The 20,622-nt window shown below is 37.2% G+C and overlaps 1 protein-coding gene across 5 annotated transcripts in view; it reads left to right on the top strand.

The window, feature by feature from the left end:
• LOC135087825 (neural-cadherin) overlaps positions 1–20,622 on the top strand; it is a 368,977-nt gene that overhangs the window by 43,729 nt on the left and 304,626 nt on the right. For 4 of the 5 annotated variants that reach the window (XM_063982629.1, XM_063982630.1, XM_063982627.1 and 1 more), the window contains exons 3-10: positions 9,674–9,685; positions 10,589–10,890; positions 11,718–11,854; positions 13,009–13,225; positions 13,976–14,144; positions 14,845–15,695; positions 15,816–16,007; positions 17,533–17,723. In XM_063982629.1, the coding sequence (XP_063838699.1) occupies positions 9,674–9,685; positions 10,589–10,890; positions 11,718–11,854; positions 13,009–13,225; positions 13,976–14,144; positions 14,845–15,695; positions 15,816–16,007; positions 17,533–17,723 (2,071 nt within the window). The remainder of the gene's footprint in view (positions 1–9,673; positions 9,686–10,588; positions 10,891–11,717; positions 11,855–13,008; positions 13,226–13,975; positions 14,145–14,844; positions 15,696–15,815; positions 16,008–17,532; positions 17,724–20,622) is intronic. The other variant, XM_063982631.1, reaches the window with a different exon arrangement.

The following is a 20,622-nucleotide window of genomic DNA, read 5'->3' as shown; positions in this document are numbered from 1 at the left end:
TTTGAATCACTATTTTACAACGTAATTAAAACTTTAGTTTAGCCACATATTTAACTCATTTCGAACTCAATAGTATTATTGCAGCAAGCTAGAAAGTTAGAAACTACTGGACCGAGGCATTTACTTACACTCTCATAAATTATAAATATCGATTAATGAAAAGGTAATTAGTGAATAGCCTTAATTTTATTTATATTTAGATTATTTTGCCTTATTACGCCAATTGTGTGGGCGTTAAGAATTAAGATCCATAAAATAGGTGTGTAATAAAAGTATTCTGATCCTTTAAGTAAAATTTATACGTAGGAGTAACATTATAGTAGGATTAAGTCCGCCACTGTACATATGTATGTGCAAAAGTGTAAATAAATAAATAAATAAAAATAAAATTAGTAGGTACCTGTCTGGCTATGTAAAGTATTCTCTCTAGCTAAACCCTGGCACGTTACCAGGGGTTAGAGCTGCGACTAGTGTCCTATTTTACTCCCTCGAGTCATTCGAGTAGCAAAATATTAGTCGAGTCGGTAGCACTCTACTACACGAGTGATCGAATGATTCGCTCGACCATTGACTCAATCAATTCAGTACTAGGTGTCTTCCAGCGACTCGGTCCACTTTTAGTTTGGTCCACGGGCCAAGTAGCTGGAAGACACTACGAGTCTTCACTCAAAACTCTTGAAAATAGTAAGTATTAGACTTCTTCATAAAATAAAATAAAAACAAAAGAGCGACTCAAAAGTAGAGTCGAGTGAACTTGAATCGATAGCTTTTCCAAGCGAATTCTGCCTTTTCTCTCCCGATTCTCGAGTTTATCTACGCGTATGCAACCCGAAAAAACGGTGCTTAATCAAAATAGTTTATGTTTTAATTAACGCAAAAAGAAATACAGAGGTAGAGTCCAGTGAACTTGAGTGGATAGCTTTACCAAGCGAATTCTGCCTTTTCTCTCGAATGACTCGAGTGGATTTTGGCTACTGTCGCATCACTACCTCAGAGTTGAGGTGTCGCCATGTCGTTACCTGAACTGTATACCTATAGTACACCTCCTAAAGCCTCCACTGTGTGATGAATTGATTGGACGTGATTGAAACTGGGTGTGTGTTCTATCTCCGACGCGCTCGCTACCATCCCCTATGAATAACTTATTACATCGTTGTCTATTGTAGCGCACTGCCTGAATGCATGTTAATAAACCCGTATTTCATGTTTACATAACATACCTAATTTAAATCAGGTCATCGTGTTTGGATCTCTAAATTTCAGTATTCTTCGATTATCCCATTGAAAAAGATCCTAAGAGCGAAACGACTGAAAATAAGAACTGAATGAACTGTATCTGTTTGAAAGTTTTACACAATATTCCGAGCAATGTTGATGTCCAGGGCGTTTATCAGTTGCGAAAAAACAGTTTTGCATTTATAGCTTTTGAATTTATTTCACTTCACGATACAATGCACGTTAGATTCAAAATACGTATCTGCTCGCTATTTCAACAAATGAGTATGCACGTTTCAAAAAGCTAAGGGCTTTGCCGTTGCCGAATCCTTTCTACTGCTCATTGGTCACGATTATTCAGGTATACAAAGCATCCTCCAAACCCTGCGATGTGTACTTACATAAAATGTTCCAGATTCTCGTTTGAGTTTGTTAAATTTCAATTACACATCTGAAAGTCCTGTTAAATTAAATTTCATTGTGAGTCTGTCCACCGACCTGCTTTTAATGCCCGGGGCGGGTTGGTCGCAAAATAGTCCCGAAATTGGGCTCTACGTTATGAAATATTTATATAGTTCTAAAAGCCTTTAGATCGCCTTTAAAATGTTTCAGCACATCAAAACATGTTTTCGTGATTTAATCACGACTAAATTGATTGTGAAAATGGGAAAAGACGTTTCCATCCCAGTTACTTCGTGAAAACAAGTTTAACAGTTCCATTAAATCTTTACGACGTACTACGAGAAATATCAGGAACTGGAGATTAATATTGTTGGACAAAAATGGCACGAGGATACAAATAGGTACCTAGGTAATTGTTATTATTTTGCTCTTGAAATATTGACACTAAGATCTTATCTTACGCTTGTAATAGACGTCTTTCACCATTTATTCAGTAGTCGTATTGAATGGTGAGTTTGTACGAAAATATACTGCTGCCTGTTTATTTGTACCTAATTGTTACATCTGTTGTGAAATCGAGTTAGGTCAACCTGTGGCGATAAAAAACAGGTCAATCCGCTACTGGACGATTCCAACAATAATTCAGCTGCCGCCAATGTGCCTCTAAAACAAAGCGAATAAAGGATCCGTGGGCATAAAAGTTTAGATTATAGGCAGTAAGTTAGCTTTATTGCCCCGATGTGATGTGGGTTTTGGTACTGAAACTCCCGATATTTCACTTCGATTGTATTTGAACTCGCTTTTTCTTGTCATTTACTTGGTATTAAAGAATATGTATTATTTGATTTATTTCTCAATCGTTATGTTTGTTCTGGGAATACCTATGGTAAATTATTAATAAGCTTTTCAAATACATATTATTATGTCGAGTGTAGACTGAAATACTCGTAAGTAATACTTAATCATAACATTAAGACAACTAACTAATCATAACTTATACGACATTCTAATGAATGTTTCACAGTGATAATATTATCATTCTGAAGTTATAAAGCTCCGTAATTGAATCCTGAAAAGGAATCTTAAAGAAAAATACCAAGAAATTAAAAGACATAAATTTTGGTTTCTCGGATTAGTTCGTGTTTCAATGCTCCATACACTGTGGATATAACTTATGAAGTTTATTAGATTCTATTATAGAATGTTCTTGGAACTTCTTTCGTATTGTACCTTGGTACTATTACTTATTCTGTGGTATTGGAAATGAGGTAAGTTTTTGTGGGCTATTTCTTTTGTTTGGGTTAGTTTTTAAACCGTCTAGCCTATCGTTAGTTACAGAACCGTGCAGTATAGGTATGAGACAAATTGTCTTTTTTATTAGAAAATAGATAACCTTGGTTTAGCGCTCAGTCAGTGCCTGAGGTATGGGAGCGGCACGGGAGGGGTGACATTGACATATTGTGACGTAAGCATATAATTCTCAAGGAAATCTGAAGTCTCGCTGACGTTTGACGTTACAAAAATCCCTCCCATGCCGCTCCTATACCTAAGGCACTGACTGAGTTAAACAATAGACCTATAATTTATACCATTTACTGACAGAAATTAGAAAGTCTAAAGTTAGTTGCATGTAAGTTTGTGAGTCGGCATTATGGCCCTTGCCCGTATCGTGTCTAATGAAGCCATGCATCGCTGTTTTAATTGCCCGGAGCCCCATTCGTCGCCGGCGCCCCCAATGACCCGACAAATTGACCGCCACACGCGATCCTTAACTTACAATGTATTTTCAATAATGCTTTTACATTTTACTCATTCAAATTATGCCCCTTATTATAAAACCTTTGTTTAGTGGCAGTAGAGTTTTATGTAAAAAAAATGCATCAGATCCATTCCATAATCTACGGAAACCTTACGAATAAGTAAGTTTTACGTAGCGCAAAGTAGATCTAAAGTTCAACCGTTGAAACGACGATTTCTCTCTTGTCCAAGCCTCGCAGGGGACACGGTAATTTAAAAATATCGCTATGCTTTCAGGTTACCTACTTGAAGCGGGGTGAAGTGACAGATATGAATGAAATGACCCTCGGTAACAAATGAGCAAAGGCATCCAACGCTGAAATGGCTTGCTCTATGGGAACGAATTTTGGCATACAAAGTGATATTTACAGAGAGCAAAGATGTGATGTTCTCATTATCCGTCTATTTGGACTGCATTAGTCTACGCCGTTGAATTCGTGACATAAAATGGTGTGACATTTTACGCGTATTAATTGGTCTGACATTAATTAACGGTATGTCGCGAACAATTGTCGCTAAAACAGTTCCATTGGCCTGGTATGCCGCAACACGTTAATAATAGCTACGCATTAGTGTATAATGTTTTTGTTCAGTAGCCATGCAGTGTGCAATTTTACACTGACTGATATGTCTCTGTTCTACTCCAGTCTTCACCCTATGGACTGATTTGTCTTCTAAGTAATAAAACATAACTTAGTCATACGGCAGCAGAACTTCATAATATATTCGTATTTGTGCAAGTAATGTATCATTCCATTAGCACAACAAGCGTCCTGAACAAGCCAGAGAATTCGAAGCCCACTTGTATTGGATTAACCTCTCAGTCGTAAATAATTCAAATTACATTCTAATATTATTATTTTATTTTTGGAGCGATAATAAAAAACACTGCTATGTTAGGTAAAAATATTTAAAATAGTAGCAAAGTAAGTTGGCGACGAGCACCGCTGCTGATTTCAATTATGCAAATACGGTAATTTATAACGTAAATTTAATGAAACTGCCTGTATTTTCGCAACGGAGCTTCTATTTAAGAAGGTTCGTTATTTACGTTAACTAACGCTGTCTTATTTTGTTTTCAGGTAAATATCGGAGCTGCGGCAACTGATGTGGAAGGGTATCGTACTACAGTAGTAAAGATCGCCACTCTCCCAAACTCGGTTAAATTCCATTGACGAAGTTTGCCTTACCTGTGTTAAATTTACGATACCTGTAGTGTCCCGATTCAAGGGAACCCTTGATGTCATAATAAATTAATGGAAGTTTTAATAGTTTACACTCATGTTAGCTCTTGATTAGGACTATCTTTGGGAATTTGAGCTTAATTAACTACGTAATACGTATTGTAATGGGTATTGATTTAACGATTTGTGTGTGTCTGTGGCCTTTACGGGTAATATGGGTGTACGTTTTTAAAAACAAATCGGGGAGCTATTAAGTTATTATCATAATATCATTTCGTGTATATGCCTGATGGCCCATGCATTTTTGATGATAAATCTCTTTTAATGCTCTATCAAAAGTTAACGTATGAAACGTTAACTTTTGTAATCATAATTAGGGGTTCGTTCCACAATTATTGTTTTGTTAGGCTTTGGGGAGTAATAAACATAGGGACTAAAGTGGCTTTATAACTACCACGTAAAAAGTAAATTGCTTAATTCATTTAATTCGTTAAAATGCTTCGCTCACGGCGAAATGGATTACAGGTAGGGTGTACTCGTAGTGGGGCAGACTATTTTCTTTTATGTATTATTCAAATGTTTAAAGTGGTATTTACCAAAATGCAAGATTTATTTCTCATAACAGTTTCATAACAATAACGTGAAGACAGTTTTCAAAGTGCAATATAAATGCAGTGTGAAGTGTTGCGGGCACAAGAGTAATGGCATCCCGTAAGTCCAGGTTATGCAAGTATGCAGATTTCTGCAGAATTTATTGTCCCCAATATTGGAGCCCGAAGTGCCCGTGAAAGACCGAGACCTTATCCCAACTCCTGGGGAAATTTATGCATTTGTGTCATATAAAACCACCTTTGGTGGAGTAAAAGTTGGCAAATTCCATTTGGCGGGTCCAATAAGGTAACGTTATTGAGATCTATTGATCTTGATATGTCATTACCGTGTTTGTGATTTCGATTTTATATTATGTATGTATGTACTTGTCCCTCATAGTTAAATACGTATTTGAAAATTGTTAATGTAGAGACACTGACGAGTTAAAATTAGCTTCTTTCATCTCTCAATATTATGTTTATTCAATGCAAAATATCATACTGCTCGTAGGAGCAGTATGATGTTTTGCCTGTAGAGGCGTAATATCATCTTCATAACACCACGACTCTACCATAAAATATTTTAATACCAAGTAAACCGTATAAATGGCGGTATTCCAGAGAGGTAAGAGAACATTTTTAAAGTGCCGCTCTGTCGTGGCTTCCCATCAATATCGGTGTTTACTACCCCTGCTGTGTGTATGTAGGACTTCTCTTTGAGTGCATATCATGCACATAATAATATATTATCTTTTTTCTCTCGAATATGCAGTTTGCATTGCAGATAGAATAGAGTTACATGAACAAAACACAGTGCATTTTAATTGCCAAAATAGTAGCTAAACACTTTCAACATAAACGTTTTATCGTACTACAGATCCTTAACTCGCCTGTACTTTATCGAATCTTATAGTCCACTGGAGTCACCTTAACAAAAGGCCACCTTTTGCCGAACAAAATCAGTGTTCCTTTTACGGTCCTATCCGTATACCGGTGTTACGTTCCAGCTCGTAGATCAGTCTCGTAAAGTCTAGGTAGATCCAACTTATTAAAGTTTCATGGCTTCATTGTCTGGCCAGCGCAGCGCCAGTCACTCCCGCAATACCCTATTGAACGCTTTAGATTTAATACCCTCTTTGCATGCACATTATGGATTTTCTAGAATTTTGATACCGTTATCGTGTCGACGTAAAATAGTTCCACTTTTAGCGCCCGCTAACGATCGCACTATCCTTTGTACGGCACATAAAGGATGGAATAGAGATGTCCTGCGAGAATAAAGCATTGTCCTTAAAATATTTCCTTTGAGAAGAGCCGTCATTAATCAAGAGTTTGTTTATGGTCTCCCCAGTGATTAATCGTACTTTCTTTGTGTGAAAACTTTGAAGAGCGATGTGGTGTGATGATGACCATTGACCTTGGAATTTGATAAACTTTATTAAGTTATGTCTTCCGTTCTTACAGTTATAATAATAATAAGTAGGTATGGTCTATTTAAATGTGCAGTTAAATCACAGTTTGGTTTATTATTTTTCATTTCGTTATTAATCAGTTAGTGATACAAGTCAGTATATTTGTTACGGTCAAAGTGATAAATGTGAAAATTATGAATAATCGCCGGTTATTATGAATAATTACCGCATGATTTGGTTAATGTGATTAATATGAGGTCATTTATGTGTGTATAAAACTAAATAGGCGGCTTAGGGGTGGCCCAAGGGCCACCCCCGCCGCACCTTAACCTATTTTTCACTTTAAATCAAAACATTATGTTATAGGCATCATGGAAAAGTAATATTATGCAAGAAACATTCCAAACTCATTATGCCAAATTATATTAATATATGATATCAAAACGTTCAAAAGTTTGGCTGTACACGAGCACGTACACAAGATGTTGTTCTCTTTTAAGAAATTTGTTAGTACTAAGGTTGAATTATTAAATAATCACTGTTAAATGTGATTAATTTATCACTTTTACCGCGACTGTCGGTAATTATTCATAATAACCGGTTATTATTAATAATTTTCAATTTATCACATTAACCGTAACATATTCATAACAGTACAGTATGTAGTTATACATTGTGCCTCTGCCTCTGCATCTGAAAATAAAGATATTAAAAGGATATTTATTTCTGAAAAGGACATCAAATGTAATACCGTTAAATCATGATATGAATGAACCATATCGAGTGGCTGTAACACGAATGAAACAGCTGGCATGTAAAACGTTCAGAAGTGAAATGCGTTATCACAATAGTTCCCGACACAGCTGAACTAAAGATAGTAGTAACAGATTTTCATCTGTGGTGACGTGCACGGTGAATGCCACGAGGAAAACACGCGGTCGTGGCGTAGTGTACGCATGCGCCCTGCGCCAGGGCGGCCGCCCGCCCGCCCACGACCCCTGCCCTCACACCTCGCAACCAATATTAAAACCTGCCATATTTCACGGGATCCAACGAATGTCATTTATGTCTCTGTTCTCTCAACAATCAAGGAATCAAAATTGAATTTGCAACACGCTCGCCCGTGCTACTACCTCCAATCCGAAACGAAAATTTAATTAAAAACGTACCTACCATACCTGATCCTGATCAGGTTTTCGATTTCAACTTATCCTTTTATGAGAATGAGGAATTGATTCGGATTGGTTATGATAAAGTTATTGTGCAGGCTCTTGTTATCAATGGTTGGCGGGCCGCCAAATGGGGGGCATTAGGGGATGGAGGGCTCCCCGCTCTCCACTTCCTCTCGAGAACGTACAAATCTAAAATCGTGCCTGATACGTAAATAGCGCCGTGTGGGTAAATCGAACACAACTGAAATTTGTACAATAGAGTGCAACAATTTTACACCGAATGGATGCACTGTGGTTGAACTGCAATATCTTTTATTTTGTTAGTTTCCACTGGCCGTTGTTGCAGCTCATCTCATGTATGGATTTTCAATCTATTGTGCTTCAATGTTTAGATTCGATGTTCTCTTAATATACCTGTATAACTGTACTTATGCAAAGTTAATAAAACGACTTTACAGCAGCATTGCGTAAACAAATCAATGCCGAAAAGAACTGTGGGCTGATGCCCAAAACAAATAGCAGTCAACCGAATACCTAGTCGCTTTAGGGAGAAAACTTGTGGTTATGCCTGTTGTTACATACATATGTCAGGATTTTTGGCTCACTTCCAACGTATACTACTCGAATCTACAGATGCACCCTACTGGGCCATTCCCCTTTGTTGTTTGCCAGACAATCTTGAATTATGTGAAACTGTTTATCTGCGTCCTATATCTTATACCTTAGTCAGTAAACTCAATATTTTAACACAACAGATTATTAAAACCGCGAAAATATGCGTAGGTGGTTGTTAAAACGTCCGTACAATTTTTATGAACATTCCACTGTATTGTTGGCACCGAAAGTGTGTAATTGAAAATGCGGCATCATTTAAAAACCAAATGTTTTAAATGCGCTGATGGTTTTATTAATATTTTATGAAGCCAAATTAAATACACCATGATGAATATTAAATACAATGCCGAAAATTGATTTTCCTTGTTGTGTGATGTTTATTTAGTTGATGCGCGTAAACCAACGGCACTTTTCGTTCTGTAATGGAGCTGAAAATACAAACAGACACCATTTCTCCCCAAATTTGTGGCTGTTGAATAATTCAAAACAAAACACAATTTTTCAGCGCTATCAAAATCATCCATCGGTCTAAATTAATTAATTTCAGTAACTCAGTAACTGATAAGCGATCTACAGGCTACTCAGGTCAATGTACTGTGGTGTTCAGTTGTGTGTGAAACTACTACCGAAACTAGATCCCCAGAATAGGATTACACCAAACTGCGGATTTATACTGGGGATTTGAGGAAATCCTCGGACAAAAAGGATACCAGCAGGATATAACAACGCTAGACGCAATGTTTGATAATGACTCTTGTTTGTGTAAGATAATACGGAGTAATGCCTAAAATAATGTGGAGGTCTATTACAAGTGAAATGCGATGATTGTAAATAGGTTAAAAAAAGAAAATTTCATTCACATGACAATAATATTACTAACTTCGTTAGATTTTAAATGTAAACTTGTGTATGCAAACTCATTATTAAAAGGTACTATTTATAGGTATGTAGGTAGTTACGAGTTAAAGGTGATTACTTACCAGTAGAAAATGTTAATTTTTTTTTTTAAATTTAAACGCGAAAATATAAAATGATGACGCACATTTAAATTCATCATGAGATTGATGTTTATTTTTTAAATGAGAGCTCTTTTTATTTAGCGAGCTTGTTAGCAAGTTTATACGCACGTGAGTTTTAATGTAAACTTTTTATTTTTTTATTTAGGAGAGTGGCATTCAAACCTTTTTGATATGAGAATATTTTCTTGTGTATTTAGATAAACTGGTGATGGTTTCTTTCTTCCTACTAATGAATTAACCTATTTTCCTTCCATGCTAACATTCCAGTGGCCTTAAAATGTAAGTATACACTTTTACAGTTTAATTAGCTACTAAGTGCTCTACTGAAAATAAAAAGAGTCCTTGAAACGACATTGTATACTCTTAGATTTCTTTTAATTAAGTAGGTACTCGTTCAAGCAACCCACTGTCATTTTATAAGCAACATTTTGCCCCATATTTTGGGAATATCTCGACGTTTATGTGATATTTTTGAATATGTATTTCGGAATCTACATTTTAGATTGCTCCTTTGCAGTGCTCACACTACGGTCGCTAAGCAATGTTGTTTCAGTTACGAGTATATGACTGTAGGGTTCGCGACTGAATTTGTGAGCAACATTTGTGACTTGTTTCACAAGAAAACAGTTGAAAATCATTTCTATTTTACCGGAATGCTATGAGTTTTCAAATTGTCAACGACTTTACTCAGCTAAATAGGTACAACGGTTGCAGCGGTTGCAAACTTACATTGTTATGTTTAATGTTCACAGTAGCTTGTACTTTAAAGTCAATTGTTACGTGACTCACTGTCATTAATAATTAAATTGGTAAACTGCAAACGAGCAGATGTCTGAAACTTAAGAGTGGTTAAGTACATTGTAAGCGTTCCAGTAAATTGTTTTATCTCCACTTTCTAGCTGTGTTTGGATTTGCTCGTATCAAAATAGTTAAGGCCCAAATCAGTCTTTTAATAACTTAGATCTGATTCAAATTCAAACTAAATAATGCTTGACTAGTGTTTTGGCCGCTCCTTAATCATGAAAAACTCATCTAAAATTAGATGTCATGAAACAGTTGTAGTTATTCCAAAAATAGAATGTCACGCAACTCTTTGGTAATTGGATAATAACAGCCTAATCCATATTACTTTGACCTTCACCATCTGACTCGAAATTAAAACTGCATCATAAAAAATTCCAGACACGGACAACCAGCGAGTGATCATCCACGTGAAAGATGTCAACGACGAGCCTCCTTACTTCATCAATCGACCGCTGCCGATGCAGACAGTGGTGCAACTCAATGCTGCTCCGAACACCCCAGTCTTCACGCTCCAAGCCCGTGACCCTGACACGGACCACAATATTCACTACTTCATCGTGAGGGACAGGACTGGAGGCAGGTTCGAAGTGGACGAGAGGTCTGGCGTCGTCAGGACGAGGGGAACAGACCCCTTTCAGCTGGATATGGAGTACGTGCTGTATGTGAAGGCTGAAGATCAGGTGAGTTGGATACAGGATTACACATACATTGGAACAAAAGAAGCTTTATTATGACAGTCGTCATCAGATTCATATACCACTCAATTTAACCAAAAAACTTTTTGTTATAAGTTATTATCACGAAAGTTTCAGAGCAACTACATATGTTTTGTTATTAGCTGTACCTATAATATGCTAGCGACTGTATTTTCAAAAGTGAAAGAAAAAATAAATAAATAAAATTCGGTTAAAGTTGACTTCAAGAAAAAAACAATGATGTCGAATTCTGAATAGTGCTATCTTTTCGGTATTTTTTTTTGCAAACAGCTCACTATCCTTAACAGTCGTATTCTATCCACGTTGAAATTATTAATTTTTAATGTAAACGAACTCACAGACAACTGACCCAATATCCCCATGTGACTGAGCCCTTCTTCGTGCGTACACCCATTTTATTTCTTTTTGGCAGTTCCGAGAAAGAAACCTTGTTTTTACTAATGAGTAATTTAATATGCTGCACATGTGGTATCATGAATGAGTAAATGACTCATCATTTCAGTTGTAATCCTATGACTTTAGGGTTATAACTTTATGAGATAAAAATTCGCATCTTAAAATTTTTAACTATGGCGATTGTTATTCATATCTGATACCTGCCAAATATGTGCTACATAAAAAGACTTGTACGTAGTGTAGTGAACCTCTTAAAAGAGACATCCATGATGACTGATTAACACTAGTTATGACATCTCCCTTTGTGAAATGTAGATTTAAGATATGTTACACAAAGGGAATTATATGAAAAAAGCTAGAAAATATAAATAAAATATGTATGTAAACAATTTCAGAGTGGAAGAGTAGACGAAAGGAGGTTCCAGTCAACGCCAGAGGAACGATTGAGCATCGTCGGTGGAAAGCGCGCTCCTCAATTCTACCTACCAAGCTATGAAGCCGAAATCGCTGAAAACCAGAAAAAGGATTCTGAGTAAGTTCAAATTCTTTTATAATACCATATACATTGATGATAGAGTGATAAACGTTAACCTTTAAAGAATAGTAGAAAGTATAACTAACTAGACAAATAATAAAAGACGCATGTACACGAGCATTTTGAGTAATTGCATCTCTCTCATGTCCCAAAGCAACCTAAATAAAGGACACTAAAGTCTATGAAATTACATTATCTATTTTGTGAATATTCGCTTTTATGGAGAGCTGTTACATTGTTTATGAAACAAACGGTCGTTTCAGTTGTATTGTGCCTCGGTATTCAGTTTAATATCGATCAAGATAAATTGTTGGGAGAGTTGAGCTGGAAAGTATTTAGGAAGCAATTTCAATTCATAAACGCTTGTTAGCGAACCCAGATTCTTACGACTCGTAAATTGTCGGTTGGTTTCTGTGTGACACATTCAATTGGTTGGTGGCAAATAATGTTATTTTGGTAACGTAAGACTCAAAAGATGACAAAACTTCCTACATGTTTTGAGATGCGCCTATGTATGTGAATTCTCATAGGTGTTATCGTTGTATTATGTAACTCTATGATATTTACGAAATTAATATTAAACAAACTACTACTAATCCATTGAGCTTGGTGATTTTGTCAATATTTTTCGAGGCTCTTCCACGAAATGGAAAGCCGATATTATACGAATGTATTTAAAGGATAATCAATCATGAAAATCATGTTGTCAATTTATCAAGTTTTTCTAACTAAAAATACTTATTTGTAAGTAGCTAATTGATAATAAATGATCACGTTGAAAAGTATTTTTAACCGACTTCATTAGTATTAAAGTCACATCACTTGGGAATAAAAAAATGTCTGATGCCTTTAGTAATTACTTTGATTGATAATAATGAATAACAGCGTTCAAACATTATTTTAAGTATTAAAAGTTCGCATCATTTGGGGATGATACATTTTTGTCTTTTGCCACTTCGCCTACGACTTAGGTACAGTACCTACTTAAATGATGTTTTTATTAATAAATCTGACAAATTATAAATAACTTGAAAAAATCGAACTGCCTAAGGCGGGAATCGAACCCACGACATTTCGCTTGCCGGGCGACTCTTCCATCTGAGCTACTTAGATCTGACAAATATCTCATCTTCATTCTCTATCTATTCCAGCATAATCTCGGTCAAAGCAAAGTCCTTCGCCGACCGTGAAATCCGGTACACCTTGAAGGCTCAAGGACAAGGAGCTGGCACCTTCAACATCGGCCCCACCTCTGGCATTGTAAAGCTGGCTAAGGAACTCGACTTTGAAGACCTACGGCAGCCTCACGTGTACTCCTTGGTGGTGACCGCGACAGAAGACTCTGGAGGTTTCTCAACTTCGGTTGAAGTAAGTAAAGTTGCCGAGTTCTTAGTATAGAACGTCGTTAGTCGTTAGGCTCAAGTTCTCTAGCAAAGTTTGTTGGGATCGAAAATATGGTTTCCTTCTGACCTTTCAAGTAAGATTTAAGTAGGTAATAATACTTTGTAAAAGTGTGTAGGAGTTTAAAAAGATGGAAGGGAACATTAATTTGGAAGAAGTATTTTTAATTGTATGGATGTTTAACAATCACAAAAAGTCGACTCGATCTACACATAGTATCGACGACCTGATAAAGGTTGCAAAAGCAGAACGCTCAAATCCGCTGGAAACCAACGCGAAAGGAAATAGTTTTCGCGAAGAGAGAGATTGGTGTAGGTTTATAGACAAAAATAGGCTTTTGTCGCAAAACAATCCTTGAAGGGGGTAAAATTTTGTATTTGGAACCTACCATTGTACCATGTTACAATGTAACAGACTGAAATCTACCTGCGCGAGGCGGGCGACGCGCGGGCGTATTTGCGGGTAGAAGTTGGTGATGATAATATGATTATTAGATACTGTCCGTTTATTATTTCTTCAAGATTTGCCACATGAAATCTTTCTAAGTTTTGATCTATTTCATTCTGGGTCTAAAGACTTAACTTGACCTTCACTGGTTGAGTTATTATTGGCGGTCAATCTGTACCTCGCCACACATGAGTCGCAGCGTTAGTTCCGACCTGTCTATTCAATCAATGTATTGCCAGACCACTAACCCCTATCCTGTCCACTTTCCAGCTCACCATCCGAGTGACAGATGTCAACGACAACGCTCCCAAGTTCGAGCTGCCGGACTACCAAGCTCATAACGTAGATGAAGACATCCCGCTTGGCACCAGCATCCTGAAGGTCAAAGCCATGGACGCCGACTCCGGGAAGAACGCAGAGATCGAGTATTTGGTTTCAGGTGATTATTTTTAGTAATATTATAAGTACATGGAAATTATCAATTGTTTAGAAAAACAGTCACACTATCCACATACTTATTTATTAATTAATAAAAAAATACCAACGGAATTGAGAACCTCCTCCTTTTTTGTTGAAATCGGTTAAAGATGAATACACTCCTTTTACATCATTTTGAGTAAAACACTGTTTACACACCCATTTATAAAGTAGAAGGAAATACTCGGAATCTCGGATGGAAGCTTTTTGAAAGCTTTTAAAAATATAATGTACCTACTGGGCCGTAAATCTGTTGATTCTAATTAAATTCAATTACGAGTATTGTATTTACGAGAATCAATAGATTTGTTTATCTTGGAAAGGTAGCGTAGCGAAGATGTTAGATTTAGATGTTTGCGTTTATTGAGGAAATACTTTACAAAGGGACTGTTAGCGCCATCTGTTAGGATTTCGTTTGATCTTAGTTGTTCTGAGCCGACACGAGATGGCTCTTATCGTGGAGCTTGCGTTTTGTACTGCAATTCGGATTATTCGGAATAGCATTTATTCCATAAATCCAAAATTATATTATCTCAGTTAATTATTGTATTCCCAAGAATTAATACAATTATTATTTTACTTTATTTTATCGACAATATCCAGATAAACATAGTTCCTAAACAGAGACAGCTAGTATAATATTTGTGCATATAATGTTTCAGATGATCACTTCAGCGTGGATTCCAATGGCATTATAACGAACAACAAGCAGTTGGATGCTGACAACAACAACGCTTATTACGAGTTTGTGGTCACCGCCAAAGACAAGGGAGAGCCGGCCAAGACTGGAACCGCCACCGTCAGAGTTTACACCAAGAATAAGAACGACGAAGAACCGAAGTTCTCACAACAGGTATACACGCCGAATGTCGACGAAAATGCTGGCCCAAACACTCTGGTGACCACAGTCGTTGCCTCGGACAAAGATGGTGACAATGTCCGATTCGGATTCGTCGGTGGCGGCACTAGTTCCGGACAGTTCGTCATCGAAGAAATTACCGGTGTAATTCGACTCCACAACAAAGGCATATCCCTAGACCGAGACAAGTACGAACTGAATGTTACCGCGATGGACGATGGCGCTTGCTGTGTCAATGGCGACGCTACCATACACACGTCGACTGCGGTCGTCGTAGTCTTTATCACAGACGTAAACGACAACAAACCTATCTTCAAAGACTGTCCCACGTATTTCCCGAAAGTAGAAGAAGGTGCACCAAATGGCAGCCCCGTCATAAAAGTACACGCAACAGATGAAGACAAAGGCGTCAACGGTCAAGTGAAATATTCGATAGTACAGCAACCAAACCAGAAGGGGACAAAATTCACTGTTGACGAAGAAACTGGCGAAGTGTCCACTAACAAAGTATTCGACAGGGAAGGTGATGATGGAAAGTTTGTATCGGTGACTGTAAAGGCCACCGACCAGGGAGAACCCTCCCTGGAAGGTGTCTGCTCGTTCACAGTTGAAATTACTGACGTAAACGATAACCCTCCACTATTCGACCGACAAGTAAGGAAATTGTACATAGTAGTCAACTCACAATAATGCATGTCCAACACAAACTAGCTGATAACTTGCATGGTTAATTTAAGTCGAACGCGTTGTTCAATGTTGTTGTGTGTCTTCCAGAAATATGTGGAGAATGTAAAACAAGACGCCAGTATTGGTACAAATATTTTAAGAGTATCGGCTTCCGACGAAGATGCCGACAATAATGGCGCCATAGTTTATACTTTGAGCGCACCTTTTAACCCCGCCGATATTGAATATTTTGAGATCCAACCTGAATCAGGTTGGATCGTACTCAAGAAGCCTTTGGACGTAAGTATACTTTATAAATCAACCTAGAATAGTTTGACACCGTGTGAGCATATGAGAAGTGTGACGAATGAAAGAGATCAACTTTACTAATAAAGTTTGGTGGATGAGTGCTACCTACAGACCCTAGGATTCAATTGGCACATACTTTAAGTTCATTCAAGTGTAAATAGTTCCAAATTACCGCTGCTGTAAATTGCTGTGGAGAGGGGTCAATCCTGGCTGTGAGGAGTAGTTGTCCATTGAACGCGGCGGCGCGGTGGGCGCGGGGCGGCTTGTTCTTCTTGCAGCACTATTTGTTTCATTTGCCGCCAGCGCCGGCTCCGCACTCGATCTTCGTTAAGATTTATTTCCGCAGCACCATCTTGCATAACTATTTATCTTACCGATAAATACGACTTGTGTATAATACCCATGACAGTAACAAACTGCTGTAAATATTTCACACCGTTGAAGACCTATGTTTAGTTCTAAAACATGTACAGTTTCTGTATCAGCACTTCTGTATATTCCGCACAATCTAGTTTCGAAGTTTATTTTATTGTAATTAACAGATTAATTTGATGAAGCTTACGCTTTTGAATACCTATCAGTATTATATGTACGTACATGTTTTGTTACTAATCTCAGATTTTGTTTTGCCGGGGGCGGTTCGATGTCCGCCCCCTCACGTTTGTTGTTGTCTATGACGACTACTCATGTTTCATCAACTGTAAAAATACTATCATGATAATTGTGAAATTTTTTACAGGGCACCAGTATCTATTAATATTTATAATGTTAGTTAATGATTGAGATGGTCAGATTGCCCGTCGGGCAGTTTGGCCATCTGGCCAGTTGTGACATATTCCTTCTGTGAAAGGGGCAACGTTCTCAAAAGCAAAATTTGTACAGTTCGATCGTAACGTCCATCGTTTGTAATATATTTCATTTCAATGAGTGTCGTTTCGTTGTAGAAATACGAGGTCATAAAACCTTCTTGCGACAACCTGACCTTTCCGCCATGTCTTGTATGCAGAGCTGCATGCATTTGCCTGCTTTATGTTTAATTATTTTGATTTATTTAAATTAGTTTAGTTTAATTATATTGTACAAAGTAATACCTATAAATAATGTACAGTTCGTCTTTTCTTAATGTACAGACAAACTTGTAAAATATCAGAAACATTTTTTTCCAGTTTCTTTTCTTGCACCATCTAAATATTGGCTACATTAAGGAGTGTTACTGTAAGTAAGTATGGAAGGTGCCTGTGCGTGGAAGGCGGAGCGGCTGGTTTTGTCTTACAAAAATATCTATGATCTTCTTTCATTTTTATTTTAGTTTTGCTTACCGTATGTATGTGCGAAGATCGCGAGGTTGTTATTATAATTTAATGAGTACATCCTTAACAGCCAATGAAAACATAAAATGGATGTGAGAGACAGTAGATTTTTTTAGTATTTTTTTGATTGTTTATTAGCGATGTGTTTATGTTTTAGTTGTGTTATGTTTATTTCCCCCGCTGACCTCTGACCCGTGTATGTGTAGCGGGACAGGTATCGGCTGCGCGTGCGCGCGTCGGACCGCGGCGCGCCGCCCTCCTCGGCGGACGTGGACGTTGAGTTAGACGTGGTAGACAGGAACAATAAGCCCCCCATCTGGGACATGACCACGTATGGCCCCGTTCACATCAAAGAGAATGTCACAGTGGGTACCGTAGTGACCAGTGTGAAAGCCAGGTTGGTATAAGGCGCAGCGGGCCCTCGGGCCCGCCGCACCTCCACTCCTTAACACTACTAACGACGTGGTTTTGTCTGTTTCCATCGACTTATCCCCGGTAGCGAGAAACGTACAAGTTGGAGGCTATGGCTCAAGACAAGGGTTTCCCGCCCTTGTCCAGAACCGTGGAGGTCCAGATAGACGTAGTGGATCGCGCAAACAATCCCCCCGTGTGGGATCACACGGTGTACGGCCCGATCTTCATTCGAGAGAATTTGCCCGTGGGTGCCAAAGTGGTGTCCGTGAAAGCAAGGTGCGTGTAAACTCGGCACGGGCACCGCACGCAGCCCCGTCACCTGCACGCAGTGTGAGCGTCGCGGCGTGCGCAAACTTTACAAATGTGACACTCGTCAAGCGTATTTTGGCTCACAATATTTGTAAAACAAGTAGTAGAGCACATGTTATGTTATGATAAGACCCATTTTTATTTAAAAAAGTGCTTGTTGGGAGACAGAAGCTAGAACGAGTGACATATTTGTCAGATCCTTTTCTGCTGTTCTCTCATATTCGAATTCATCCAGTAAATATTTTTGAGAAAAAATATTCTTGCCATAATCACATTTCAATCCAAAGTTAATTTGCTTGATAAATTCGATCATGACAGAGGTTAGAAGGGTTCAATGTTAACTGTGCGCCGCTGACGTCATCAAATTATCGTAATGTCACTGGTGACTTGTCGAGAAATGTGTTTGTCCGTAACTCAGCTGCATCGTCATGACTACACGGGTACCGTGGTTCACCAGCATAAGGGCTCACTGCTTACATGGAACGGGGTTCACAATTATTGGCCACTATTAAAAAATATTTAACTGTTGTAAATCGCTTCACATACATTTCTATTTGCCGTTTGGAAAGCTGTGTGCTTTGCGCAAATGAATATGATCATATTGCTCCTAGTTAAATTCAAGTACCTTTTGAATAAAGCAAGATTGGTTTGACTTACGATCTTGTCCTGATCTGCGTACATTTTGTTTATCAGTTAAAATTTAACGTAGTATTTAAATAAAAAACTTGCTTCGCTGTTTTAATTTAGATAAGTTATTATGATGTTAAGTGACTTACAACAGTTAATATCCTGAAACATCTATTTTTCAATTATTTTTATAGGTAGATATTTCAGGATGAAATTACTAAAAACGTTGAAGACAATTTTATTATTTCAATAAGTGAATCAATGTCTATTGTATTGCATGTAGGCTGAGGCATCAATGCATTACCATTTAAATGAAGATTATATGGATTTTTTAAAGTCAAAAAGCATGTCCAAGATCTTTATGTTTAGTATGTAGCTTTGAGTAGGAATATTATTGTTGTTTGTCAGAGATTCCTGTATGAACAAAATATAGAGCTTGCATTGATTTGTAATGTGACCGTAGGTATCATTTAGTTTGGTAACAAATTATTATCTTTATATTTATGGTAACAAGAATCTTTATGAATTGTAGAATTTATTGATCAAAAAGCCAAACTTATCACGGGACCTGAAATCGTCTCTCTTACAATTTGTACCGGCGTTTTTACAAACTAAGCTTTTTTGAAGCTTATATTAATTCAAATTAAATGTAGCCCAGTAATTAATTATTGGGTTGAAGTTTTAGCTTTCAAAAATATTCTGTTATCGAGTAACTTTCTAAGATGAAAGGATCCCTTTTATTGTAAGGGTCGTTACGTAAAAACAATTAGAAAGCAAGTATTCTCATATTAACCGATTTATCTCGATAGGTAATTTTAGAAATGAAAAAATAAAATGACTCTACTTATTGTTATAAAAATCTTAAACTTACGACTAGGTGTATTGTTAGCAATAAACAAAGTTAATTATTGAAATCCTGAAGTAGTTAGGTACATAGTTATATTGAATGAATTGAACTGGATGCTAAAGCCTCTGGCACCCAACTAGGTTAAGATTAAGAAAAACGCGATGTTTTCATTTGAAGATAACTAGTTTGATTGTGTAGTAAGTAATGCAGCCTGACTGTTTGCCAGAGGTTTTAGTGTTATTGTTGAGTCCTACATAAGTTTATAAATTAGGTAGCTTAGGTAGATCATAAGCGAATTGGGTATGTATTTAATGTTGAAATTGTTGTCTTAGCTGTGGTACAATTATTTTGCTCTTTTGTTGTAATCGGAAATTAAGCATTTGATGAAAATTATAGCGCTTATTATTTTAAGTTTATGAAATCGACGCGGTCATTATTTGAAAAAGACTCGGTGTTTAGGACGTTGATTAAATCGACCTTTTCTCATAATGCATTACTTTTTGAGTAACTGAGGTTGAGAATTGGAAGATTTGATCAATGGAACGTCGATCAAATTGAACATTTAATTTATTTTCAGTACCTCATAAATTATATTCTTCTTGTGATTAAAGTAATCATGTAGGTACCCATCAGGGAAACATCAAAAAGGGGGCTCAAATCGTTTTCAGTGTTATTTAGCGCTGAATTTATTTTTAGGGGAGGTACAAGAAAATTAATAATTTTAAAATTACGTAAAAGTTGCTGAATTACATCATCTTTATGTAAAACCATTATGTTTCTAATATTCCAGATTATTAAACAAAATTACCTTGCTTCCTTTTTGGATTTGGATTTTGGAAATTATATTACATTTATGTTCTAACTTCCGGTATTAACAGTCATAGTAAAAGTTGCTATATGTATATATTCCAATTCCTAAGGACTGGCTAAGTTTTCTTGTACATCTTGTGAAGCCATCTTTATTTAGGCTGGTTTTAGTGACACGCGGACTGTCAATGCGGATCGCCCCGAACAGCCAATTTGTATGAACTGCTAGGGAGCGGAGCGGTTCCTCCGGACCGCATTACTCTACTCCTGAAGTTCATACAGATTGGCCGTG

This window comes from Ostrinia nubilalis, chromosome 3 (assembly GCF_963855985.1).
Source record: "Ostrinia nubilalis chromosome 3, ilOstNubi1.1, whole genome shotgun sequence".
Taxonomy (NCBI): Eukaryota; Metazoa; Arthropoda; class Insecta; order Lepidoptera; family Crambidae; genus Ostrinia; species Ostrinia nubilalis.
This window is presented reverse-complemented; position numbering and strand designations above follow the sequence as displayed.